Consider the following 27,387-nt stretch of genomic DNA (forward strand, 5'->3'; position numbering starts at 1 on the left):
AGTTTTTTAATAGGGAAGAAAAATAAAAGGATAAAATAAACAGTGCAGTACACTAGAACAACACTGACAGAGTTAGAACCCAGCCCGACACCCTGTTGGTCAGGGTGTTGGTAGCAGTCCAGTTGGAAATGTGGCTGCAGTCCTCCTGAAGTGTCAGGTGTGGTCCTGTTGGAGCAGGGGGTCCTGTAGGAAAGGGTGTATTCTTCCTCTGAAGATCCAGTGGAAGAAGAGGCAGCTGCTGTTCCTCTGGGGAATCCAGTGGAGAAGCCGTGCTGGTGTTTCAGAACCTCCGGATTATATCTGGGTAGGAATGCTTGGCTCCTCCCTCTGGGCAGAGCATCTCACAATAGGATGTTATAGTCCTTATCAGTCATGCAGTGACATTCAGTAGCCTGCTATCAGCAGATGTCCCCCATCCACCGCGCCCCACCCCCACCCCCCTTCCCCGAGGGAGGAATGATTGTGATCACTGAGAGAGAGAGAGAGATAAGGAAAATTGCCCACTTGACAAAAGACAACTGCCATGCAAATGGTAATAGAATACATCTGGGGCCTTGCAATCTGGAACAAATTACAGTAGCAAACTCTTTTGCTAATATGCAAGTGGAATTACTTTTTAAAAAAAATTCCTATGCTGCCACATTACTTTGGAAGTTCTTAGCTAAGGTTTTGGGTTGTTGTCTGCGTAAACTCCCTGTGTTTGTAATCAGTCAATCAATCTTTTAACACTGGTCCCAGTGCAGAGTATGCATACTCATTATAGTCCCATCCTGGTCCTAATGCCATGGTTTGTGCATATGTGGAAGCAGACTGTTGAAGGCTTTGCCATGCCTTTTTCCTTCTGAAACCCTGGCCAGGTCAGATGTGGTTTATCTGTTTAGCTCAGTATCACCTTTTCATCTTGTCTGCCACTAACAGTTCTTTGGGAATTACCATTTTAGTTTCACTGGGTTTGCTAATGATTGCTGAGACCAAATCAAAAAGTATACAAGAAGAATAGTAGTCACAGCCTTAAAACAAAGGTGTGGGGTTGTGATTCCTGCTGAGATATCCTTCTGGATACTACCACACCTCAGAATAGTTAAACATACCTTTAAAGCACTCTTGTTTATTTCCCATGTTTATGTAACCTGAGCAAAGGACAGGGTTTCTTCAAAATATTTGTAACAGAAAACCTTGAGGTAAATTCTTTGTTATCAGGAGGCAAATTCCAACATCCTCCTTTGGGATAGGAGTCAAAATTCCATTGAAAGACTTTCAGTGGCCCAAAGGTGGACTTAGGCCTTAGCCTGTGTCTTTCTCAGTGTGCAGAAAATAATTGTTTGCCTCAGTTATGGTGCCCTTGACAAAATGTCTCAGCAGTAATAGGATAGAAAAGCAAGTGACTCTAGTTTTTTCCCAGGGCTTATTTTTTATTTGCCTTTCCAGGACGTAATTATTTTATGATCAGTTCCTAATCAAAAATCACTTCTCTTGCTTCTCACACCTAAATATGAAGAAGTGCAACTAATAATGTTTACTTTTCATGCTCTTTCATATGCAGTGGTAACACAAACAGAGAATGTTTCCATGTCCTTGGGAAGAGACATTATATCTCCTTTTTGACTAAGTTGATCAGGAAGGTTACAAAGTAAATTGCATCAGCTTTTTTTAAAATCAGTTCCAAAAGCATTTAATATTCTGCAGTCTCTTCTGGCACCCCAGCACAATAACAGTGAATCACTGTATTTTGTGACTCACAAAATACAGTGATTCATTTACTTCAGGAAGCAGCAGTGCTTCTCTGGACTGTAATGAGAGTTTTAAATAGTATCAGATAAATCCCCCTACACTTACTTTATTCTTGCCAGTTCTCTGATTAGGACAATAAGGAGAATAGGAACTTTCATTCTTCCTCTCAAAAGGAAATTGTAAAGTAGCATGTGACTGTCAAAAAAACCACTATTATTCTTGGCTATTAAGTTGTCAGGATTCTTTGTGTAGTAAATTATTTCCACAGTTCAACATAATCCATAGAAAACTGCTTTCCTCTTGATTAAATTTGCCTTTTCACAACATAATTTTACCTTGCTTTCAAGATCCACCTTGAAGGCATTCTTGTTGTGAGAGAAAGCACAATGCATCCTTTGTACTTTTTAGAGGAATTTCATTTCAGAGCTCCAGCCTGGAGCAGTGGAGAAGAAAAAGACCAGTAAGACGCGGCTGCCTTTCTGTCACACACCAGTTTTTTCCTTCTGAGTTCAGTCCCTGGAGTTTCAGGTGTTCCCTGGATGTTCATGTGCTAGACACCATTTTAGCAGTTGCACCTGTTTTTCATCCCTTTTGTCTCTCTACATCTTTCTTGTACCTTTTGACATGGTTTTGGTTGGTGAAACAGATTTACTTTGTTTTTGGAGAAGAGTGATTTTGGCTCCATTTTTCTGAAGTGAAAGAATGCTTCGAGGCCATTGTGGGGATCTCAAATCCTTCCTCTCAAATGTGAAGCTTGTGGTTTTGGTATGGCTCCAAAATAGCAGTCAAACCCCACAAGAAGATTCACATTAAAGCCTTCATATGCAGTTGTCTGTGAAATCAACAGAAGTATTGCTTTGAGTCAATTTATCTTACCCATTTCTATCACGTTTCCCCTCTTCTGGCAAAACCTTCTCATGAAATGTTGTCTTTAATCCTGTTGCTTTCTAGAGTTCTTAAAGCTGAAGACAGTGCAAGATGATTGCTGGCCAGAGCAGTCCAAATTTTTTTGTGACTCTGGCTTTGTGAGGCTTGGTTCTTAATTCAGGCCAGGAGCTGCTCTAATAGGATCACGTTAATCACATCACTGAGGTTATTGCTAATGTTAAATATACTTTAGTGGAAATAAGTGCCCACAGTGGAGGGGATAAATGATTGATCACAGCATTTGGAATACAAGAACTCAGTTATTGTACATAACTTCCAGTTTTATGAAGAGTTTCCTACATTTTCTGGCCATGAAACCAGAGAAAATCTCAAGCTTGCTTTCTTTCATTAGAAAGAAAGAGTTCTGGATGTTTTTTTAAGGATATTCTATAAGACCTCTTTTTCAAAGGAGCCATACAACCATTAGTAACATACAACAATATTTTAAATGATACAATGTGATATAAAGGTGGGATTTTTTTGGTGTGTTTTCTTTAATGGTATGTAAATGGCCTTTTTCAGATGAGGATTGGTACCTGTTAGATGGTTAAATTATCCAAACTGAATGAACCTTTTTCAGTCTAAAATTCACAGTAAGTGTATATTGAAAATTCAGACAATGGATGGGATTTTGTCTATTTTCAGACATTACCTAAAATTAAATAATGAATATTCTTGATCTGTTTCTTCTTCAGAATTACAAAAATTAGACTGACTATGCAAAGATTAAGAATGTAAGAGAATTGTAACAACTGTACTGAATGATAGATTTGTTGTAATTGCTTTCAACATTTCATCTGTGTGGTAGAAACTCTTAAAATTTCAGCGATATGTACACATATGGTTTGGGATTTTTAATGTAGCATTTATACTACAAGCTCCAGAAAGGCTTCATATATCTATTCAGGGCCCCAAACCAGGGGAAGTTTTTTTTAAGGCGTTTGCTTTTGTCATTAACAAAAAAACTGTATGTTTAACCAAATTTTTAGAATGCTTTGTGCATATCAACCACCCAGCTATTTTATTTTTCTTTCCTTTCAGAAAAGCAGACTGAGACTCAAGATACAGGTATATACCTCTCTCTCTCTCTCTCTCTCTCTTTCTCTCCCTATATATATATATATATATATATATATACACAAAAAATATTTTAAGCAAAATAGCATAAAGATAATAGACTTAATCTTTCTGTTTATATATACTGAAGTACACAATCTGTGTGACTTTCAGTCATGGCATTGCCAGTTATGGTAAAGGTTCATTACAGCCTGTATTGTTATGAAGTTAGATTTTTGACTGCAAACTGAGAAACTTTGTTCTAATATTCCATCCTTGAGGATTCATCTGTAAGGTCTCAGCTGACACAGAGTGGGGTGTCTGAGGCTTTTAAGGACAGCTAGACCACAGCAGTTCATCACAGACACTGCTTCTTGTAATGAGCCCTCCTCATTACCCTGCAACCAGTGTGTAAGATCATTCAAATATGCAGGCTGTCAGTGCTCTGCTTTGATGCAGACCTCCTGTTGGTGCAGTTGTCTAATTAGTAGAAGCAATTACAAATTATTTGTCTGCAGTATTCTCTCTGGGTTCTGTATACTTTGTCATCTTGAAATGCCTGCTCTTTTGAGAGTCATCTCAGACAGCTGACTGAAAAAACCTCACGATCATTTAGTTTAGAAGGAAGTCAAGAAGTTCTCTAGTGTAAATAAATGGTAAGAATCTGTTTTGTCACCTTTGTTATCATAATCTTAAGAGGACATTCAAATGAATTTAAAAAGTACCATATTAAGAGAAAACAAAAATAAATTATTTTTTCTGTAGAATCCATTAAGTTGTAAAATTTCTTTGTTGTGCTTCGAGAAAGAAATTAGGACTCTCAAATTAATTGTGTGTTTATCCAAATAAGACTTTTAAAGTTTATAGATTTGCAGGTTTTTTGGTTGGTTTTCACTATGTCTAGGAGATGGAGTTGATGCTGCAAAGCAAGAACATGGGAGTACTTGAATGTATTTAGAAAGATTAAGAAGTGGTTTTAAAATTTCAGTTATTGTACCTTAATCCAAACGACAATTGTTGAAAAGGTACAATTTTGAAATAACTAGCTGATGAATAGAAGAGCTATTTAGTGAAACAGGAAAGAATATTTAAGGTGTGTTTTTTATTCCCTGGAATTTATCAAAGTGTCTGCTTGTTAATGTCAGGTAAACATGTCTACCTGCTAGCTGTGTTCTTTTGTGTAGTGTGTAAGTTCCATTGCTTGAGGGCTTGACTTCATTATTGCTCTGAATTGAATGTTTTCTTAGCCATTGAGGACCTTCCAAAGGGGGTGAATGAAGCCACAGGGCTAGGTATATATTTTATAATTGTGATGTTTTGATGAAATATTTGTTTGAAAAACAGATTTTAAAAAAACAAACAAGCTGATTATACACTTTTTTCCTTTTTATACTTATAGAGGAAATTAATGAAGATTTTGATGTTGCTAAAGACCTCTCAGGTATTAAATTTTATAGCTTGAAAAAGCTTTTTTCTTCCATTATATTTATTAATATAATTTTTAAAATAGCCAAACAAAAGAAAAACACAGCAGAGAATAGAGTAGTGGATAGTTTGGATTAGAAGGGATATTTGAAGATCATCTTGTTCAATCTCCCTGCCATGTCTACGGACATCTTGTACTTAGTCAGCTTCTTCAAAGCGCTGACTTTAGTCCAGCCTGACTTTAAACACTTCCAGGGATGGAGCATCCACTACTGCACTGGCCACCCTGTTCCAGTGTCTCACCACACTCATCATAAAAAGTCTCCTTATGTCCAGTCTCTGTCTCCTCTTTTTCACTTCAACATCTATTGTCCTGTTGCTACAGGTATGAGTAAAAAAATCTCTCTCCATCTCTTTTACAAGATCCCTTATTGAAAGGCTGCAGTAAGGTCTCGCTGGAGTCTTCTCTTGTCCAGGCTGAACCGTCCCAGCCTGTTAGCCTGCCTTCCTAGGAGAGGTGCTCCAGCCCTCTGATCATCTTCATGGACCTCATCTGAACCTGTTCTAACAGGTCCATGTCCGGCTTGTACTAAAAACTCTGGAGCTGGATGCAGCACTCCGTAGGGGGTCTGGTGACAGACTTCTCTTTAGATGTACCCACAGATGCAGTTGTCCTTCTGGGCTGGGAGTGCACACTTTTGGTTCGTGTCCAGTGTTTATCCACCAGAATGTCCAAGTCATTCTCTCCAGGGATGCTCTCAATCTCTTCTTCCCCCAATGTTTATTGATGCTGAAGGTTGCCCTGACGCTGGTCTTGTTGAACTTCATGGCATTCTTATGAAGTGCTTATTCCATTGCTAAAATTGGAGCTCTGTGCTAATTTCCACATTGCTACTCAGAAAGGTTAGGTTGTAAATTTTTGTTTCCTGTATTGCTCTTGAAGAATTTTAAATGAGTACTGTGTTAAATGTAATTTAAAGATCTGCTCTAAGAAGTTAAAAATTTTGTTGAAGAAGTTTTTCTCAAACATGATGTTGGTTGAGTCAGCTAGAGCAAAGCGACCCAAGCAGTTTAGCCTGAGCACTGTGTGTAGGATTTGATGCTATATTTATTTAGGTTTTCAATTTTAAAAAATGCATTCTTCTATGATTAGAAGGGATAACATATTGAGTGAAACATTGTTTCACTCAAACAACAATTGTAACTAAAATCCTTCTGGTGTGTGCCTCCTTACAGGTAAACTTTTGGATGTGAAATGCATTTAGTACTGTTTTTCCACTCTTCAGTTAACTGAACTTGTTAGTTTGTAATTTAAGTCTTCCTTTTTGTTTGATACTAATTAAATTGTGTGGCTGCTGGGAAATAAAAACAAAATTATGAATGTAGTGTGAATAACTTTGAACACTTCTTTTCTATCTAGGAATAGAAAGTAAGCAAACAGAAGATGATGTGGCAATTGAACCAGAGGAATCAGGTTTGTATATTGTCTTTTTCTACTTAAAAAAAATTAATAATTGAGAATGATAAATACTATGGAGTAGGATTCTGTGTTGCAATAAAAATACATTCATAACTTTTTCTGCAGCTGTTTTCTTTCAAGGACAAACATATCTGTGTTTTTGGAATCTAGCATCTTGGGCTTTTTAGTGACATATTTAATGGCTTAGAAAGCACTCTTCAGTTTTAGAAGTCGAGAGTGCTTTTTTACAGAAAAACTTGTACTGATAAAAATGACCGTATTTGGTTATATGATGGAACTGAAAATTTCTTTTCCATGTTCCATTTTCCACCAGTCAGTCAGGTGTGCGTACTCAGGAAAAAGGGTATATGTAAGGAATAAAGTGGAATGTCTTCTAAGCTTTGAGATCTTTATTTATGGGCTTCCCAAATCAGAGAGTGTATTTCCCCTCTTCAATTCTTCCTATTATTTACAACCAGCATCCTGGTAATTGTGAAGTTTTTCTGGTGAGCCTGACTCCTTCCAAGCATGTGTGCAGACTTCAGTCTGTAAGCAATAGTAGCACTAGGTGATGTGTGACATGTATAATTTAAACATACATTTAGAAATAAAAGTAACTGAATTTTGAAGTCAAGTATTTCACAGTTACAGTATTTCCTAGTTACAGCTAGGAACATAATAGGTATATATGGATGTTTTCTAAGCCCATCCTGTAGTAACATGTGAAACTGGGATATGTGTGTTTTGGATAGTATAGTTTCAGAAATTTGAAGTTTCACATTTTGGAAACTGTACAATAGGCTCATTGGCCTACTTAAGTATGAGTCTTTCCCTTGGAAAAATTTAGCCAAAGTAGAAGTTTGCATCCCACTTCTCCAAAAGTAGTATTACAGAGCAGTCTTAATAGGTCACTGTGGAAAAAAAAAAGGGGGCTTTTTGTAAATATTTGGGAAGCGGTTGAGTTTGAATTATATTTACATTTTTTATTTACAGAAAAACCTGTTAGAGCTGAAGATTATTCAGATGATGTTCAAGTGGGTAAGTCAATCTTGGATGCTTGTTTTTTTTCTAAAAAAGTGAAGCTGTAGCTACATGAACATTAGTAATCAAATTAGTTTGCAAAGGGATATCATTATTGTCAAAGTTGCTTCTTGGTTTAAGAAGCAATAATTTTTCTGTTATACTTGATAAATGCCAATGATAGTTATTGGGTTATATGAAAGCATTCCAAATAAACTAAGTAGTTTTAATTTAGAACTTATTTTTAACGATTTTAGATATAGCTGAATACTTTTGAAAGGGAAATACAACAATTTCAGATCTCAATATGCATGTACATCCTCTCCAGAGCAATTATCATGGACAATGATAGTGTTACTTCTGTGTGTGTCAGTTGAATCTACTGGAATCTGACTGTGGCACATTCTTTGGGCACTGATCTGGAAACAGGGATTGTTTTGTCATGTCATCACATTTTTCTTGGCATAACTGATTTTTAAGAACAAGAGCACTTCCAGTTTTTCCATCTGTTGCCTGCCAGTAGTAGACATGAATTTTACCAAAAACATTTTTAGCATAGATAAGTGGCTTCTAAATTCAAGAACTACATATTGTTACATTTCTTGGAGTTAACTATTGCAGTTTGCTAATTTACTTGTACCAAACTAGTTGTGTTGAGTGGAACACAGAGCTGTATCTCAGGGCAGTACATCAGAGAACCTGCAATCCAAGACCTCTAACAGCTGTATTTTTGTTTTGTGCTGGTTAGCCTGACCCCCTTTCTGGGTTAGTTATTATTTGTACTGTAAAGGAGCTCTTACAAGATGTGATGCCCAGAGAGTTCTGCATTGTGGGTTTTCTTTTTCCTTACGGTATTTGTATTTGGTTCTTAGTCATGCCAGAAGTAGCCAGAGAAGTAAAGAAAACTAGTAAGTAAGTAAAGGCAGGAGGCCTTTTGTGGTTGTCCAGTACAGATTGGAGGCATGGTTTAGTTCATGTTTGAGTTTGTATGCTGAACCTTAGCTGAGGTGGTTTGAAATGGTCATATTGGTGCTTAAGTGTACTGTCTGCAAGGCTTTTCCAAGCTGTTTATCACAACAACCATGTGGTGTGTTGGAAAGTTTGAAGCCATAGCTATTATTTAATAGATGCATTAACTGAAAGTGTTTTGTTTCATAATGAACATGAAGTATTCTTAACCAAAGCTTATAATCAGTGTAGGAACAAACAGTAGTTATCTTTAATAGTATGGGCAAGAAGTTCAGCAAAGGTAGTCTTTGCTCAGTTTTTTATGCGTTAAGTTGGAACTGGAGAAGAGGAAAAGATGTTTTCTCTCAGAAGAGGTTGCTGTTTAAAGTTAAAATAGCAAAAAGGCCCTTAAGAAATGTTACAAAATTTCAGCAGTAGATAGTTCCACCACAAAATGTCAGTTGAGGATTTTAAGATGATTTCTTGATTTACAGATACTATTTTAAAATTCAGTTCAGCATAGAAGAGCCAAGTTGAAATACTGGGGTTTTGGACCATATTTCTATCAGTTTTTGTAATGTAATTTATGGCTTAGTCTTGCAGCTAATTAATTTTTCTACCTTCCCAGAAAAAAAACCAACTTAGGTGTTTTATATAGTAGTGATGGATTTTGAAATATGCCATTTTGAATCACAGCATCATTTCCAATCATAGATTGGAAAAGACCCTTAAAGGTCGAGTCCAGCTTTAGACCTAAAACTGGCAAGTCCACCACATGTCCCCAAGTGTCATATCTACACATCTTTTAAATGCCCCCAGGCTGGAACTCCACCTCTTCCTTGGGCAGCCTGTTCCAATGCTTGACTACCCTTCTGGGGAAGAAAATTTTTTCTCACACCCGATCTAAACCTCTCCTGGTGCAATTCAGTGATGCTTTCTTAAGCTATCCCTTGCTACTTGGCAGAAGAGACTGATCCTCACCTGGCTACAACCTCTTTTCAGATGTTTTTGGAGAGCAGTAAGGTTCCTCCTGAGCCTTCTTGACTCCAGACTAAACAACCCCAGCTCCCTCAGCTGGTCCTTAAGAGACTTGTGCTCCAGACCCACTCCCAGCACTTCAGTGTTGCAGCGAGGGGCTCAAAACTGAACACAGGATTCGAGATAAAGCCTCTCCAGTGCCAAGTGAAGGCAATGATCACTTCTCTAATTGCAGATGTATTTGCAAATAAGATGGTGGAATTGAACCTAGTTATCTGCTCTTCTTTTGTTGTACTGTGATACCGAGAGACTCCTTGCCTTTTCAAACACTGTTAGAATGAGCAATAGCTTGTTCTACTTGGAAATTGTAGGTATTTCTGAACAAATCTTTTAGATTTATTCTTTTTTTAACCTGTGGTTGTTTTCAAAATTAATGCAACACAGCATTTAAATCACAGAATTATCTTGACATCTATCCAGGCACAGCTTTTGGAAACATAATAGCAGCAGCACTCAAAGGAATGAATTATTTTCTTCTTCCCTTCATGGGGAAAAAGTGAGAGAATCAATCAAAATGTGTTTAAAAGACAGTTATTACAGTTATTAAAGACACAAGTAATTATTAGATGTAGTGCAACGTTCATGATCCTTTGTTTAGGAAGTAGAAAATGAAAATAATTTGATTAGCACAAAATCTGAGCACTGCACTAATTTAAGAATCCTTATAATTTGTGTAGTTACGTGGGAACCACTCTGAAGGCAGAAGAACCAGTATTTAAAACTTTTTCTAAAAATCTTATTGTTTCAGCACATAAAATTCAAGTAGCATTTTGGGAAACTGACAGAAGAAACATAGCACATAAATTACTGACAATGAATAAAATTTTATTAAATTATTAGTTCTTCTGCTATTAAGCATATTTACCTGTCTTTTTTTAATGTGAATATTTCAGTTTGAAAGCAACAGCACTCTCAAATTTTCCTCTCAGATTATGACATTCATGTTTCCTGGGTTTCTTTTGTATCTTCTTTGTGATGGAGGATCAAGTATGGGAGATTTTTTTGTCAGGAGTCTTTCTTCTTTGTTTGTGATTTTATTTCATCAGTTGTTCAAAGCTAATATTTCCTGATCTTTAAGCAGTAGCAAACATAACTTCAGGCAGTGTAAAAGAAATTCAGAAATGTCACTATGCATTTCTTATTCTTCAGTAGTTTAAAATATGCAACAGCATTTGAAGCATGGTGGCACCAGTTTATATCAAGTTTGGAGCAGTTGTTTGGATTTTAGCTAAAACATAGGAACTTAGTTTTTTGGAAAGAAAGCAGGAGATAGCTCAGAGATTGAATTCAGCTGTTAGGAACATTCTCATATCACCAGGGAAAACACTGGGTGTGGGATTTGAATATACTGGAGTGCAAGTCAAAAGTTTTTGGCTGATTCTAGGGCATATCACAAGAAAGTTCATACTAGTCAAGTACATCCTCAGGTACCTGTAAGTCCTGTTTTCCAATTCTCTGAGTTTCTTTCAGATGTCGGATACTTCTGCTGTTATAATCTGCACTTTTATAAATGAATGGACTTTATAAACTAATGGTTTAAACTAGCTTGAATTATTACTGATTCAGATTTTCTGGCTAGTCCTGCTTTACACTGGCACATAAATTGCAGTGGTTTGCTAGAGTGGTACTTGTTAGACACATATTTTAGGGAGACATGGCAGGTTTAGGGGATACCATTATTCTCCGTATTTGCTTGTATGTGTTTAGATTTAAAATATCTACGAGCTCTTCCACTCCTCCCCTTCACCTTGTATCCCTGCCATTTTTATAACTTTATATTTATTTTACCAACTGCTCAACCCCCTTTTTGTGTAGAGAAATTTCCACTTTAGAACCTTGACCCTTCCTCATTCCCTGGTTCCTCTTTTCCAGTTGCCTTTGACTTTAACAAATAAAACCCAAAATCAAACCAACACTGAAAACCAAACCAAAACCAAAATTAAAATGTTTAAATGGATTTGTGGCATGGCCTAGATATTCTTTACAAGGTAAATAAAGTGCCATATGGTAATAAAAAATTTACTGCCTAGAAAAATACTTGAAAGAAAAGTTTGCTTCCCACCTTATACAGCAACTTTGTGTGTATTCGTTAAGGTAGCTCTTAGAAATGATAGCTTTTTTATATTAACTAGTCTGATACAAAGTTGCATTTTTCAGCCTTTAAGGTTTTTTTTTGTTGTTGTTTTAGAGGAAGTTGTGTTTTGGTTGGTCCTTTAATATAGATTTCCCCTTATTTTTTCAGATACTTAAAGCTTCAAAAGAAAAGTCCCTACATCAGGAGGACCAGTCCTAACCATACGCTACAAAAGGGGAGCAGATGGTTAAAACAGACCTTATGATGTAATTACCAAGCAGTTCAGGGTTTGGGGAATGAACACTAAGATGTTGTAAATGGGTTTTAGCCAACTGTCATTTTAGTAAGCATTTTTAACACTTGGATGTTTAGTTTACATTCCTGTCTGACATTTTTTTTCCCTTGGTCAAGTTTAGTGAATTCATTATTTTTCATCTGTGTTTGTGACAAAGTTACAGCTTAGAGCTGCATTTCATGTACTGTTTAAGCAACTGTTAATATTCTATTTATAACATAGCAGCAAGTACATTTTTTTTCAGATTTTAATATATATCTTTTGTTGTGGATTCATACAGTATGTACAGAGCAGTTTGGTCAAATGAAACATATGATGTTATGAATTTTTAAATGTTTCATAACTGCTGATATACAATACAGCCTAATTGTATTTTATTAAAAAACACTAATCAGGCACACACTATGCTGTGAAGTTTGACTTATATCTCTTTGCACTGATGTTATGTCAACAGTTAACAACATGAATTTCAGGTGATTTTTAAAATAGCCTAACAAGGTATAAAATGTGTTTAATTCATAGTAGTAAAAGGCCAGATTACAAAATTACAAAATTATGTAGGAATTAGCACTTTTTATTTATGCTCATCTGATTTTTCAAGCAAAAATGTCTAGAGACTAGATGAAAGCCTGACAGGGAGTCAGTGCAGATTGCAACAAGAATGAGTTGCTGGAATCAGGTTGAATTCAGTAAAATGATTCCATTTTGGTTCGCCTACCAATATAATGATCTCAAAGCTGGCTTTAATAAGCTTTATGTTCAGTAAATTATTTTTAAAGTCAAATTTGCATAAATATTTGATTTGCAAACTTTATTTTTAAAAAGTACTTGGAAATTCATCCTTAAAAATATGATGTCAGAATTTAAGACCTAGAGTTATGAATGCTCTTAAAAATGGTACATCCGAAATTTAGGTACTGTGAGTGATTTAGAATTTTAATATAACAGGTGTGCTTTTTCCCTGTTCTGTGCTGCTGTTCCACAATTACGAAGACATATTTTATTCTGTGATATTTTGCATGTGTTCCTTTTTGGCTCAGGAATAATTGCTGTGATTTTAGGAAGTTGCCAAGCCTGTTACAGGAGCTTAGGAGAAATAAAGTAAGATAAATTTATAAAAAGAAAAACCAATTTGGTGACCCTAACAGTTGGTTGCCTTTTGGTTTACAGGAAGACTTTCAATTTCTGTAACACTGTTTTGAAGTCAGGGCTTTAGATGCTTACATTTGTAGTGAAAGGGGCATCATATATGCTTGCCCTTTTTTTGGGTTTGGGATGTCAGTAAGACTCCACATGTTACATCTGATCAACAAATACAGATGTCCCAAAGTGATATCTTTAGACTTTTCAGGAAAGCAATAATACTCTTAGACTGTGATGTGTTTTGGGATGGGATATTCTAGTAAAATTACCTGTGATTGTGAATTGCAGAGCAATAATTTTTACAAAGCCATATTTTGTGAGGTATATTGGGAATTATTTTAGAACGGTGAATGGAGGACTTTTTATATAACAGTGGCAGCCTATTTGTAGAATTATGGGACTGTGAGAGTATATTACGCTGTGATTGAATTTTAGTATTTTGTAACTGGGTATGTGATTTTACGTGCTTCATGTTTACAAAAATATGCCAAGCTAAGCAAGGTCAAGTGGACTATTAAAATATGTATATTTAAACCATTTTATTGTTTGGCTGCAATAAAACACAGAAGAATATCTTTGTTGTTCTAGTGTCATTATTTATTCCCGAATGTATTACATATTAGCTATAGGGATAAATATTTGACTCAGCCACTAATTAATATTTTTTTAATTGTGAATTTGAATATTAAAAATATATTTGAAAGCATTGTTTACAAGGGGCAAGTAACAAGTAAAATAATTTAATTTTATTTCTGGCTGCTGTTATGTGAAGGAAATGGGCAGTATGCTAAGGTCTGTGTCTTCTATAATTGTGTCGTGATTGTCCTTTTGGAGTATTGGCATTCTGCAACCAGCTAGGCCTGAATTTTTTCCATGAAACCATTTCTATTCTAACTTATAATGGGTGAGATAGCACTTCTTAACAAACACAAATGTCTGGCAAAGGTGATATATATGTTTTGCATATAGAATATTATGGTTATGGTCCATAGTTTAAATCAGAAACCCAATAAAGTCCATGCACTGCTGTGAAAGCAAAAATCTTCCTTGACCTTTTCAGTTTTCTGACACCTCCATAGCTTTAATGGTCTGGTATTGCTGAATAGTAGTTTAAGAAAAAGTCAGGAGATTACTTCTTCCTTAATATTTTCACATTGCTACCTACCCACTTGTTATATGTCAGTGAATCTGTGAAATCTTGGATTCAGTTGCTTTTTTTTTTGGAAATCACAGGAAGAAATACCAGTAAGCAAAGAATAGAATACTAAAGTAGTATTTTAATACTGCCAATTTAATACAGTTTAAGTGGCTTTATAACATTCTCTGTAATTGAAAAAGTCCCTTATCATGGCACTTCTTTCTAGGAAGTAAAGAAAATGGCTAAGATTTCATGTAGTAAAGATACTGAAAAATGTAATTACTTTACTGAAGTAATCATTTGTAATTTTACATGTTTCAAAAATTATGTATCTGTAAATAAATTGTATTGTGCATTTATAGTGTTGGTTGAGATTCATATAAAATCTACAAGGCCTTGGGTTGCTATCATATACCGTCAAACATTTCATTGGAGTATGAAAAATAAATTTATTCTTCTTGGTAGAAACCTGCTTGGGAGTCCTTGGTGCCTTCGTTATATAGTGACAGCCCTCCTAGCCTACAGAGATTAGCTAAAGCTGTTTTGTCAGTGATTTTCATCTTGAATTATTTTACTGGAAATGAAGACATTGAGTAAAGGATGAGAGTGGTTTGAAGAGCTAAGATTTTTTTTTTTTGTTTGCTTGAGCTACAGTTGATTTAAGTTGACGAAAAAATAGTCTCAAGATTTATTATCATATCCCTATCTTTGAGAGAGCACATTTTTAAGCCTTTGTCAGAAATAGCATAATTAAAAGCTTTTGCACCATTGAAATATGCTAGGGATCAGTGTGGAAGGAACAAAGCAATATGTGCTGAATATGATGCTGAAGAGAATTCTTAGTGAAGTGTGAATTCTTAGCTTCAGAGCTAACAAGATCAAGTTGTGATGAATTTCAAAAGCAGGAATAGGAGGAAAAGTGTGAGTATTTAAAGATCATTGGGGAGGCTTTAGTGAAGTCAATGGCAACTAATCTAGCAGAATACAGGTTGAAAATAGTCTGAGAGTTTGGAGAACTGATTCTAGTGCATAAATAGCTATAGAGGGCTGTAGGTTATATGCTGCATGAGTCTCAGGAGTAAAGAAATGTGAAGCCAGACAAGAAATGGGAGATGGGAGCAGGCTTTAGAGTGATGAAGTCATATACATTGTTCTTCCTGTAATAGCAAAGTTGCAGAAGTAAAATGAATGTCCAAGGTTAGACGAGGTGTGGAAGCAGGTTATCCAGTGACCTAGAATGAAGTAGAGAGAACAGGCCAGGTGAGAATCTCAAGTGTTGCTGATAAAGGAGAGGATATATGGAAAATGGGTGGCTAACTAGCATGATGTGTCATGGTAATGGGAGGTGGTAAAAATAGAAATACGAGTATATGAACTGGTTTATGTGAAAACTGTAAAACTAAAGTAATATTTCATCTGGGGCTGCATTGTTGCTCTTTTAAAAATGTACTGTTTTGGATGACATATGACCATTTTATTGATTGTGTGATATGTGCAAGAAAATACAGAAGCCAGGGTTTTAGGAAGTACTGCACCACGCTTTCATTAATATACTGCTACAGTAATAATTGTTCCTAGTATGTCATTGACTCTATAGGTCTTTTGTCATTTCTTACAATTTAATTGACAATCTAGATCTCATGATGTAATTGAAGAAGTGAATGACTTTCAGCATGATCATATTTATTTAATTTACCATATAATCAAGTTAATGCTCATTCTGCCTTGTACTGAATATAAATTAGAGTTATAGTGTCCATACATTCAGGAATAGCAGTTGTCAGCCTATAGTAAAGGGTGAAATTAGAGTGGTAAAAAATTTGATTTAATGTGTGTGCATAATCCAGTTTCTTCACTAAAAAATGCAATGTTTTTCTGCATTTTAAAATGTCATATTCACACTATAATGCTTCTGAGCAGTCAGTTTAAAAAGCAGTAAAGACTGAGTATTCAGAGAAGGTGTCTCTAAATTACTTGGAAATTAAAGAAAATGTTTTTTATACATGTAAGAATACCTCAAAATTAACCAGTATATGTTAAAGAGGACAGTAACTAGCAAAAAAGGCAACAGACCTCCCTATTTAGTGTTCTCTAAGTTTATTAGGAGGAAATATTGGAAGCATATTGGGAAAAAATTGGAAATGGAAACAGAATAACAGTGTTACAATTGTGAGGGAAGATGCTATGTATGTTATAGAGTAGGGCAGGATCAAAAAGTGTATAGGGGGGGAAAGATCTTTCTGTATCTACCACCTTCATGAAATACACATAGATGGTTTTTGTCCAGGATTTAGTTTGCCTTTCCTACAGACTCTCCTCATGCTTACTTATCATCTACCCCTGCAGTCAGATGTTTGCAAAACACCTGTTGCATTGTTTTAAAAGTTAAAAAAAAGACAAAAGCTTCCAAGTGCCCAAGTCGCTTTTAAAAATGAGACTTGAGTTCCCAATTGATTTTGTTTTTCACATTTTAACCAAATGTGTTGTGTATTAAGCTAGTGTTTCCAATATCTTTTAATTAGTGAACAGATATTGTTTCTTGCAAAATAGCTTGCATTGTAAGCATATATCAACAAAATATATTAAATATCTAGAGGAGAAATTCTGTAAAATGTTTTGTGATGGAAGCAATATTGTCATATTTGAAGCATCTGCAGGAAAAGACCTTTTAAGTAACTATATAGTTCAGAAAATAATCTATGGTTATTTTAAAAAATAAAATGAAACAAAAAAAATCCTGTTGACTCAATTATGTTTTGAGTATAAATTGTAATTTTCTTGTATCTCTTTCTCATCATAAAATGTTAACATAAATTTATTTCAATGAAATTATATTTTTAATGTTCTAGGAAAAAGTGAAAAAGAAACTGAAAAAGACAAAACAGAAAAAGGTAAGTCTGAAAGTAACACTCTGTTCTGAATTCAAACCCATGCTTTCTGTTAAATCAGACTAAAGACTAGTGAAGCTTTGCTCCAGTACATCTCATGTAGATAAACTGCAGTTGAATAAACATCCAGAGAGCATATACTTTAATAGGCAAACACTTGATTGTTTCCAAGGTAATTGGCACCAATGTATGCCAATCAATCTTACCTGGCTGCAGAATGGAATTATAGAATTGTTTAGGTTGGAAATGACCTTTAAGGTCGCTGGGTTCAACTCATAACCTAACACTGAACCATGTCCCTAACATCTTTTAACATCTTTTAAATGCCACCTGGACGGCTTGGCAACCTTTCCAGTGAAAGAAGTTTTCCTAATGTCCAATCTAAACCTGTCCAGGAGCAACTTGAGGCCATGGCCTCTTGTTCTGTCCCTTGTTACCTGTGGAAAGAGACCAACCTCCACCTCACTAACTACAATCTCCTTTCAGGGTGCTGTAGAGAACAATAAGGTCCTTCCTGAGCCTCCTTTTCTCCAGGTTAAACATCCCCAAACACTCCCAGCTGCCTCATCAGATTTGTGCTCCAGACCCTTCCCCAGCTCTGTTGCCCTTCTCTGGACACATGCCAGGACCTCAATGTCTTTCTTGTAGTGAGGGGCCCAAAACTGACCCCAGGATTTGGGTGCAGCCTCACCAGTGCTGAGTACAGGGGGACAACCACTGCCCTGGTCCTGCTGGCCACACTAATGCCGATATAGGCCAGGATGCCATTGGCCTTCTTGGCCACCTGGGAACAGGCTGGCTTATCAGCTGCTGTAGACCATTACCCCTGGGTGCTTTTCTGAAGGGCAGCTCTCCAGCCACTCTATAGCATTGCACTGAGTCATGGGATGGTTGTGACAACTCCTGCAGTTTCAGGACTAAAATATTCAGTGTCATAACTCCTAGATTAGTATTCTGGAGGTCAGAGTTCCATGAAGCTCTTTGTACATCTGAGGGCAAGAGGCAATGTGGACTAGCAGGCCCCTGGAGCTGGGCTCAGCACTGTCAGCTGTGCTAAGTGTGAAGAGACAAGTGACATGCCAATCAGTCCTTGTTGAAACCACGACTGCCTAGTCTGTCTTAGGTTAGTGCAGGTGGATGGTGTCCCTGGACAGGTGTGGTCGAGAGCAGTCCCCTTTTTTGGTCCGAGTGACCAGCTCCCCCAGCCCACCTTGCTCTCAGGCCCGGATACCGTGATGTGCGCACGACCAGATGTAGAAGGAGGGCTCTGAACACGACGGCAGATCCAACAGGGTTTATTGAAGGCAAGTCTGAGGGTCCAGGCTGGGTGAGGGTGAGGAAAGGGACAAGAACAGCCCAGAGCACAACCACTGTCGAAGAAGAGTCAGCGGCAGGGCCCAGAACAAGGGAGGGGCTGGGGTTTATACCTGGGGAAGGTAGGCGGGGTCAGGGTACGTCCATCCAATAGGAAGGGGAGTCAGGGAGGAGTTGAGGTGGGGTGGCATGGGGTGAACCAATGAGGGAGCAGGGCGAGGGTGGTCCTTCGAGGGGAGCCAACAGGGAAAGGGAAAGTGGAGAACTTTCTGGAATTGGGGAGTGGACTACAGTTGATTTGCAATCAAACAGCAGCGTCCTCCCAGGGCATTTCCACCCCATCTTCCCTGTGGTCCACTCCCACAGGTTAGGTAGGAAGGTGCGGAGACAGATTAGGTGGAAACGAAGTGAAGTTGCTGAAGAATCACTGTCAATCTGCTCTCCCTGCAATGACATTTGTTCTGGCCCCATGCATTCCCTGTCACTGCACTAAATTTGCAAAACCTCCTTCACTGGGATCATTGTCAGCTGGTTGCTGACAATGCTCGGAAACAGGCCTGTGCTAAAGGATTCAGTAGCTATGCTCTTTTTTCATTCTGTTTCTATTTTCTATGTGGCTGTTATTTTATATTTGAGTATTTAGAAATGCTGCTTTTCCAATATATTGATATGGTTTATTTGGTTTGGATTTGTATATTGGAGGTTTGAAAATGAGTTTCTAGGACTGGCAAACTTCAGACATTTTATTTAAGTATTAAATGTGTCACATGTAAGTATTACATATAAAAAGTAAAAAGCCAGCCAAAACAACTTGGAAAGCTTGGCAATTATGCCTGCATTTCCATTTATTGGCAGGGAATATCTTACTGCAATGGATTTACCTACTTGATAGTAGGAAAAAAATCACCATTGTGTGCTGCTTTTACTGACCTGTTAGAAAAGTATAAGAAAATGACATCCAAGAGCCATCCAGTATGGGAAAAAAGCAGTCATAGGTAAAAATGCCAGCTTGTGTAAGGAACATACTAGTATGCACCATTAGTATGCACCATTACTCATCAGAGCCTGTACAAGAACTTTAAATTCTGAAAGTATGACAGAGTGGAGCAACTTGCCTTTTTTACCCTAGGTGCTTTGTGGTTTTGTTTATTTTTCAACAGCAACTAAATAAATGTCACTGGAGATTACAGAATTTCTATAAGGTAGAAAAAAGGGATAGTTTTGTTTTCCAGGTTAAATTGTTAGAATTTTTCATCCTACCAGGAAAAACAACCCTGCATTTTAATGAACTTTGTTTATGGGTACACTGCTTGTGTGATTTTCTTACAAGCTGAATTTTGTTGAACTTTTTTCATAGTTTGAACTGTTTAAAGTTTCCACTCTCAATAAAGGCGGTTAGCTATAGAGATGTCCTAGTCTCAGGAAGTGATATAAGGTACTATTGACTTTGTTTATTTAAAATTACCCTAATGAAATGCAGCAATAAATTGATGAGAGATGGATTATAAGATATACTGTACTGTGACTGGTATATGTAGGCAACTTGGAAATCTAAGGAGCTGGGAATTTGAAACTTCATGTTTGGCTTGTGGTTAGGGTTTGCTTCTGATTCTGAGAGTACATTCTGATGTGCAAGTCTGCATTTATTTTGTGGTATTTGAACATAAGCTCCAAAGACCTGTGCAGAAAGTATTTATAGCTTTGAGTAGCTCTTGCAACATAAATATTTTTTCCTACTGCAGCCTTGATAGTACTTGGTTAGCAAAGTGTCCTCCTAATAATTATGTAAATTTTAGTATTCATCAAGTTTATTAAAAGTCTTACTGAAAATTCTTTGATATTAACAAAACCCCTCTCTGGAAAGTTCTCTAAAGAATTAAAAATGAAAATAAATTTGTTTCTAACAAACAGTTGTTTCAAGGTGTCTCTGTTATATTTAATTGAGGTGGATTCTTCATCTTCTCCATAAGAATATAATCAGATTTAATATTTAAACAAGTAATTGAAATGGGATGGGAATTCCAGGTGAATATGGTAACTAATTCTTTGAAAGGTTTCACAGGTAGTACAATGCACACATCCATAAGTTGTCTTTCCATCTGAGGTAATTTTAGTTGTTTTTGATCACATAGGCTTAAAAAAAAATTAACTAAGAAGCCTAATTTTTCAAATTTTATTTATATTGGACATATATTAAATATTTACTTATATTGGTGAACAGATACAAAAAATGAAAAAATAATTTTCAGCTATGAGTATGTTTGTTTCAAATAGTGAATTTCAGCATAGGTGCTATTATTATAAGTAATAGTTTTCCCTTTTCAAAACTGACAAAGCATGAAAGTAAAAATGAATGCTGTTTGGCTGGAGCACTCAGCTGCATTGCATTAGGAACAGAAGTACATGTAAGCCAAGCTTAGGACAACATCGTTCCACACGTGGTCCTGCCACTTGTGTCATTTTGATAGCAGGTCAGTATTCACCACTGTTTACTCTAGGCATTTTGAAGATATGTAGGATTCCACTGTGATACCAGTAGAGATCTAATCTGAGGATATTAAAGTGCTGTTCTTCTGACTAAATATAGGGCTTTGCTGCAGGGGTTTGCCCTCAATTCCATTGGGAACAGAGCTCTGTTGTCTGGAGAAAGAGCTTACAGGGTTAGCTCACCTCCAGCATTTTCTCCTGGAGTTAGGTAGGCTGAGTTCCACCCCTTCAAGCTCTGCTTATAACAGTATGCATAGTACCTACTGATTTGCAAATTTGATACAGGTTGCACTTAAATCTCTGTGAGCTGTGTGCAGAATGACCAACACAGAAGTGTAGCTGCCAAAGTCCAAAACTGCTGCATAACACCATTCTGAACTAAATATATAGGACATTAGAATGTTACAGTGTATTTTCTAACAGAAAGTCAATGCAGAAATTTTTTTCAGGTTTTGTCAGAGGATTGTTTGAGTCTAGCCTTTGAGTGAATCCAAAAGTCCTACTGGTGAAAGAGAGGTGAATGATGGAAATACATGCCAAAACCAAAATTATCATTCTGCTGTTGTTTCCTATGATTAACATCTAACCAGCCAACCAACAATTATTTCACACACAAAGCCCTGTAGAATACTTTTTACTGCAAGGGAAATTGTTCTGGAATAACTGCAGTTAAAGATTTATTATAGTAATTAGATTCCAGCTTTATTAGTCTCTAAAATGCCTCAGTTTTTATTGTCTGATTACTTCCCCAGATAAGTTGATTATAGTGGTTTTGCCTGTTCTACCAATAGAGTTTACAAAGATCTTTTAATTATTCTAGTGCTTCTGGCTTTAAATTGTGTAGCTGCAGTTTACTTGGTTTTATACCTTCTAAGTTATCATTTATAGAAGCCCATAAAACAAGTAGATAACTTACACTCTCTGTATCTCACCTAATGAGCTTCCCAAACAACAGGACAGTGACAGGAGCTTTTCATCATCATCAAATTCTCATTCAAGTGTCCAGTGAGATGCAGCACGATTTCCAAAACTAATTTGGGTAATGATATGGGGCTAGTATCAGGAGGGAGGATAATTACTTGAGCAAGTTTTGAATTCCAGGTAAAAGTCTACAAATATATGTATGTTCTTCAGGACATAATTGAAATTTCCAACTGGGATGATGTAGTATTGTTGTGGGTGGCAAAGGGAATTAGTCAAACAAAAGGTCACAAAATTATTTGGAAAACAACTACACACCATCATCATCAGTATCTATTTGTCATTGTCCCACACTCAGAAGTTGCCATTCATAGGTTGCCAAGAGCATTATTATTGAATTTGTATCACAGCAGGGATGGGAGGATGTTTAGGAAACAAAGCCTATGACTCCCCCCGGAAATTGCTTCCTTAGTTTTTGGAAACTGCTTCCTTAGTTTTTCAAAGTTTAAAACAGAGAACTGGCAGGAGGAGCCTTTGCTGCAAGTGACTGTACACGAGACTGTATCACATGATGGGGTTTTATTTCAGATTAGCTTTAGAGATGGCATAACATAAGGAGACGTAACTATATAGTTATAATCTCTACAATTAAATAATTATAGCTTCTATTAAAACTTCATTTATGATTCAAATCATAAAATTATAGAACAGTTTGGGTTGGAAAAGAACTTTAAAGGCCATTTTGTCCAACGCCTGCATTGAGGTAATTCAATTTTCTGGTTAGCAGTAAGCACAACATACAGCCAGTGGAGTAGGATTGCTCCAGTGTACTTTTCAAATCAGTAACTGGGGACCATCTGTCCTCAAGGTGGCTGTAAAGACCAGCCTTTATCTTGGATCACTTACATCTAACAGAGTAATTAAAACTGGAGTCCTAACTCCTCTCTGTTTTGCATGCGAGTAATAGCAGATGTAATATCAAGGAAGACACCAGGAATGCTCCCTTAACATCATAGTGACAATATGAATGAATCACTAAGTGAATAAAAAAATCTAATTACAAGAACCAAACCACATTTACGAGGGGGGTTGTTAGGTAGGGAGTAGTGCCTTTCCATCCTCATGTTTTCTGCCCTAGATCCACAGAGGGATTGTAATGTTATTGTCTCACCGTTTCTGATGACCTAGAAATGTCATTAAAGGCAAGTTTAACAAGAAATACTTATGCTAAGATGTAATATGGACTCTCATAATCACACAGCAGGCCCCTCTCAATTGACTGTAAATCTCACAGCATTAGTTTCCAAAGACTGAAGCAAGACTCTGTATCCTGTGTGGAAGGCAGCCTTTCCCCCAAAACTCCAAGTCAGACCAGCCAGGCTGTCACTCATTGCTCTCAGGGAACAGACCAGGTTCAAAATGTCAGCTCCAGCACTGGAGGTAAGCCTGCACCCCAACCACACCAATTTTGTTAGGCTCTGAATATAAGAAAGGGAGTAGAAGGCTTAAGAAGGGAATCATTAGTACTGCGAGCAAGAGGGAGGAGGAGAAAAGGGCAGCAAGTGGAAAACTGCCTGAGGTAGTCCTAGTTGAGATTTCCTCCTGGTCATGGTTGCACATCAGCTAACAAGCTCTCTGTGTGAGGTGCCCTTCCTGGCATGTCTGTTGGGACAGAATAAAATCACAGAATTGTAAAGTATCTGCTCTATATTTTACAAGGCACAGGAGTGAGGGATGATTTGTATTAAGTGCATGGAAGTGCATACTGGTTTTTAGATGCAAACACTAATTGTTCTGGAAGTGTTAATTAGTAGCATTATGTTATCTCCTACTTACTTTGCTCAGGAAGAAAACTGTATGTGCATCCTTTGATCAGAGCTCAGAGTATGGCAGCAAGGGCAAAACAATTCATGCTATGTGTTGTGGTAAATATACCCTATCTTTTAAATTATCTTCTCAGGAAACAACAATTTGAAGCCTTTACAGTGTAGAAAATACCTTCACCCACTTAAATTTGCTATCTGTTAAAAAGCCAAGTGCGTAGCAGCATTTCTCTAGGGTAAAAGGTGTGTTAATTGTGAAAGATAATCATGATAACATTCAATATTTTTTTTCCAATTCTGGCTAATGTTAACTGTTTTGACATACCAGACTGATATCTAATCAGGCAGGTCATCAGTGTTTTCTCTTTTAGGAGAATGAGGTTTTCCTTAGCCTGGATGATGGTGTTATATTTCAGATGAAAAGATGAAATGCAGAGATTTCATACACAAAACCATTACCACTTCTCTGGAAGCTAGAGAGGATTCATTTGCTCCATTATAGTAGTGGTATTGCTAGTTATTTGTGACATTTCTGAGTTTTTTCTCTGTTGCTTTGGACTTAGGGTCATATGTAATCAACATTTTTGCCATGTAGTAGTTATCTCTTTTTGTTTTCCTTGTTATCCATGTAACTGCCTTAATGTAATTGTCTACTTGGTGTTTTATACCAATTTCCAACCTTGGGTTCTGCTCAGTTACACAAGAATTTGCAGACATTTGATCATGTGAGGACATTGTCTAGAAATTCTAGAAAGTTTTAATTCCTTGATTATTAGATCTTCAGGCAGCTTTTCACATTAAAAGTTATCAAGTATCAAGAAATACAATTTTGTGAATAAATCAACAGTTTGCAAAATTGCTTTTCTGATGCTGTTTGGATGGTTTCTTAAGGTAAAACAATCTGCTTTTGATTCTTTGAATGTTATTAGTATTTTATTTTTACAGAAAAAGCGAATAAGAGCAGTGGGAATTGAGATTGCTTTCTATCGCAAGACTGTTTTTAATCACTTATGGCTTTTCTGGAATTATAGCACTGAGGTGAAATTTTGCACTGGGAAAAGTTTTGGAGCTTCAATATTCTATTGCTGGCATTGGGCTGGGAGGAATCTCAGCTACTGAGATGACTGGCACAGTGAGCTCCTGTGAGGATTTCTTTGGTTGGCAAATGAAGGAGTGAAAGTTACTTGTGCAGTTACAGTGTTGGCAGTAAAGCCAATTGACATACAATAGTATATTACAGAAATTGTAGAACATATGACTAAGGGGGACCCTAAACCTTACTTTGTCTCTTTAGTTGATTAAAGGCCTTCTCAGCTGTGTGCATTGCTCTTGACAGATGCTTACACATCTTGTTATCTCAAATAAACAAAATTTTCATTAATTAGAATTCCACAATTGCCCTCAGCAATTGTTCTACTGTGCTTGCTCAGAGATCGTAGCTCCAGATGTTCAAGCCAAATTTTCTGTTATAGCCATTTCAGGCCTTCTCTTCCTTATCCTAACTATGATGATACAGAAAATAATTTATTCTTTTCATCTCTGTAGCTATGTTTTACCAAGTAGTGTGTACCTGTCTTCCCATGGCAAACTCTTTATTACTGCCTTTTTACCCTTTGTTCTTACTTACTGTTGCTTCCCTCCCCACTCAGTTAAAGGCAAAATATTTTTAAACCAGTCTTTAAGAGTGATTCAATTCTGTTTATTAATTTGGTTACTTTTCCTTAATTTTGATGTGATTCTCTTGTGGTCTGAAGAGTATCTAGCAGTGTGTGCATTATTATTCAAAAGAAATTTCTCTGTCCCTTGTAGAAGTAAGACTGTCACTGCTTTTGGTGATGACAAGGTGCTTTTCAACATAAAACCAAAATATGCCTGGTGTTTTAGTTTTCATTTACCAAAACAGTTATATGAAATGTTTTATCAAATTTCATTGGATTATCTATACAGTTTACTGTACATTTAATGTAATACATTGTAATACATTGCTGCTTCTATTTTTTTTTTTTTATTCTGTGTCTTGATAAATGAGATATGAGATAGCTTGTCATCACTGGTAATTGTCTTGTCTCCAGCAAAAGAACTAACATAGAGTTTCTTGTGAGACCTCATCCTAGCTTGCTGCTTTTTCAGTGGAAATTGTTCTCTCTAAGGAAGTCCTCAGGAATCCTATGACAGCAGTCCTAGATAGAATGCCTATTCTCCAAGGCTATTACTGAAAATCCTCAGTAGTATTCTTGAAAGTCCAGGATTATTACCATTAGGTAAAAGGATTATTACCATTTTAATGCTCAACTTAATTTGGACCACAAACCAACCAAGCAGTTGTGTGATCATGCACGACTTCAGTGTCATGGTGAAATCCGTCACTGAAGAAAAATTACATATATTTTCCTCTGAAAACAGATAAGTTAACTTCTTTGTATCATTGAATTTAATATATTGGGTCACATCTGCTAAAGGATTATTGCACTAGAAGGAGGCAATGGATAATTTATTAAAATACCCCTGCAGGGAGATAGCAGGCTATCTGGTTAATATAGAGGAATGCTTGATGCTTACACTGAAAGCTCCCTGGTGAATCCTTTAACATAGGAATAGAATGGGGGATGAAAATGATTGCTCATTATATAATGTTTACTGTGTTATATTGGTGTCTAGCAGATGAATAATATTTATGTTAACAACTCCTTTCCAGCTTTTTATATTGATCTCCTGCTGGTCTAGGGCTGATATATAATTGTACTGAAAATAGGAAGATAGTACTTTTTGTTGTAGTGGAGGGTGGTAAATAGGTTCTTCCAACACATCACCCAAGTTGGATATGAAAGGGAATATATTGTATCTTTGTGCCACAGACTTGTAAGATTTTAATTTAGTTTTTTAATTTACTTTTTTTTTTCTGAGCTCTTTCTCATGTCCTTGTAAACTTAAATGAACTTGTAGAGTGTGTCCCACAGGCAGTGGGAGTTTCCTGGTGGGTGGGAAAGCTTCTTTCCTTTACCTCAAAGGAACCTCACTGTTGCCATGCTTACTGAGTTTGAGAAAGACCAAATGACTGTCTTTCCATGAATGCTCAAAGCTAAAAAGCTGACAAATAGCTGTCCTGCCTCACTGAAATACAGTTCCTGTGTAGCTGGCTGAACTTAAAGATTTTAATTCATGCCATAAGAACTGAGAACTCACATTTTAGTTGCTGTTTATGTTACTTAGAGAACAGAAATTAACCAAGTGTTGGGTGGCAATATCCCATTGGAAGCTCCCCAGATGCTGTACCCAGAGGAACTGACATGTCAGAGTTTTCTTGCTAACAGCAAAGGACAGTTTCACATGGCAGCTAAGAGCAAAGGGAACCTAAAAAGTCGTTAAGGTAACTTGCTTTCATTGGTTCCTTGGGTTGATGTTTCTAGGTTCTTCCACTCCTGCTGTTAAGCAAGCCAGGCCTTAGAAATAGCAATGGTTTCTTGCAAAAACTGAGCTGGCATATTTTTTAAAAAAGAAAAAAAAAAAACCAAACACAAAACCCAACAAACCTTTTGCATGTTATGGGTTGTTCTTTTCAGGCCCAATGACATTATGTGAGAAACTTCATGCCTGTCAGTCACTGTGGACTGAAGGTTTGAAGTGGAGGGATCCTTGGACTTGAAATAAGAGCTGTTCATGTGAATTTACTGGATTTTACCTGGAAGAGAGCCACTGCTGT

At 36.7% G+C, this 27,387-nt stretch overlaps 1 protein-coding gene across 10 annotated transcripts in view; it reads left to right on the forward strand.

Moving 5' to 3' along the window:
- The window catches only part of ASPH (aspartate beta-hydroxylase), a 114,468-nt gene that overhangs the window by 47,312 nt on the left and 39,769 nt on the right, over positions 1-27,387 (forward strand). For 4 of the 10 annotated variants that reach the window (XM_084215587.1, XM_084215596.1, XM_084215593.1 and 1 more), the window contains 5 exons: positions 3,700-3,726; positions 5,114-5,155; positions 6,560-6,613; positions 7,592-7,636; positions 17,104-17,145. In XM_084215587.1, coding sequence (XP_084071713.1) covers positions 3,700-3,726; positions 5,114-5,155; positions 6,560-6,613; positions 7,592-7,636; positions 17,104-17,145 — 210 coding nt within the window. Of the gene's footprint in view, positions 1-3,699; positions 3,727-5,113; positions 5,156-6,559; positions 6,614-7,591; positions 7,637-11,846; positions 13,759-17,103; positions 17,146-27,387 lie in introns of those variants that run through there. The other 6 variants (XM_084215591.1, XM_084215595.1, XM_084215597.1 and 3 more) reach the window with 5 other exon arrangements.

The sequence above is a fragment of the Fringilla coelebs genome (genome assembly GCF_963513975.1).
Source record: "Fringilla coelebs genome assembly, chromosome: 1".
Classification (NCBI taxonomy): Eukaryota; Metazoa; Chordata; class Aves; order Passeriformes; family Fringillidae; genus Fringilla; species Fringilla coelebs.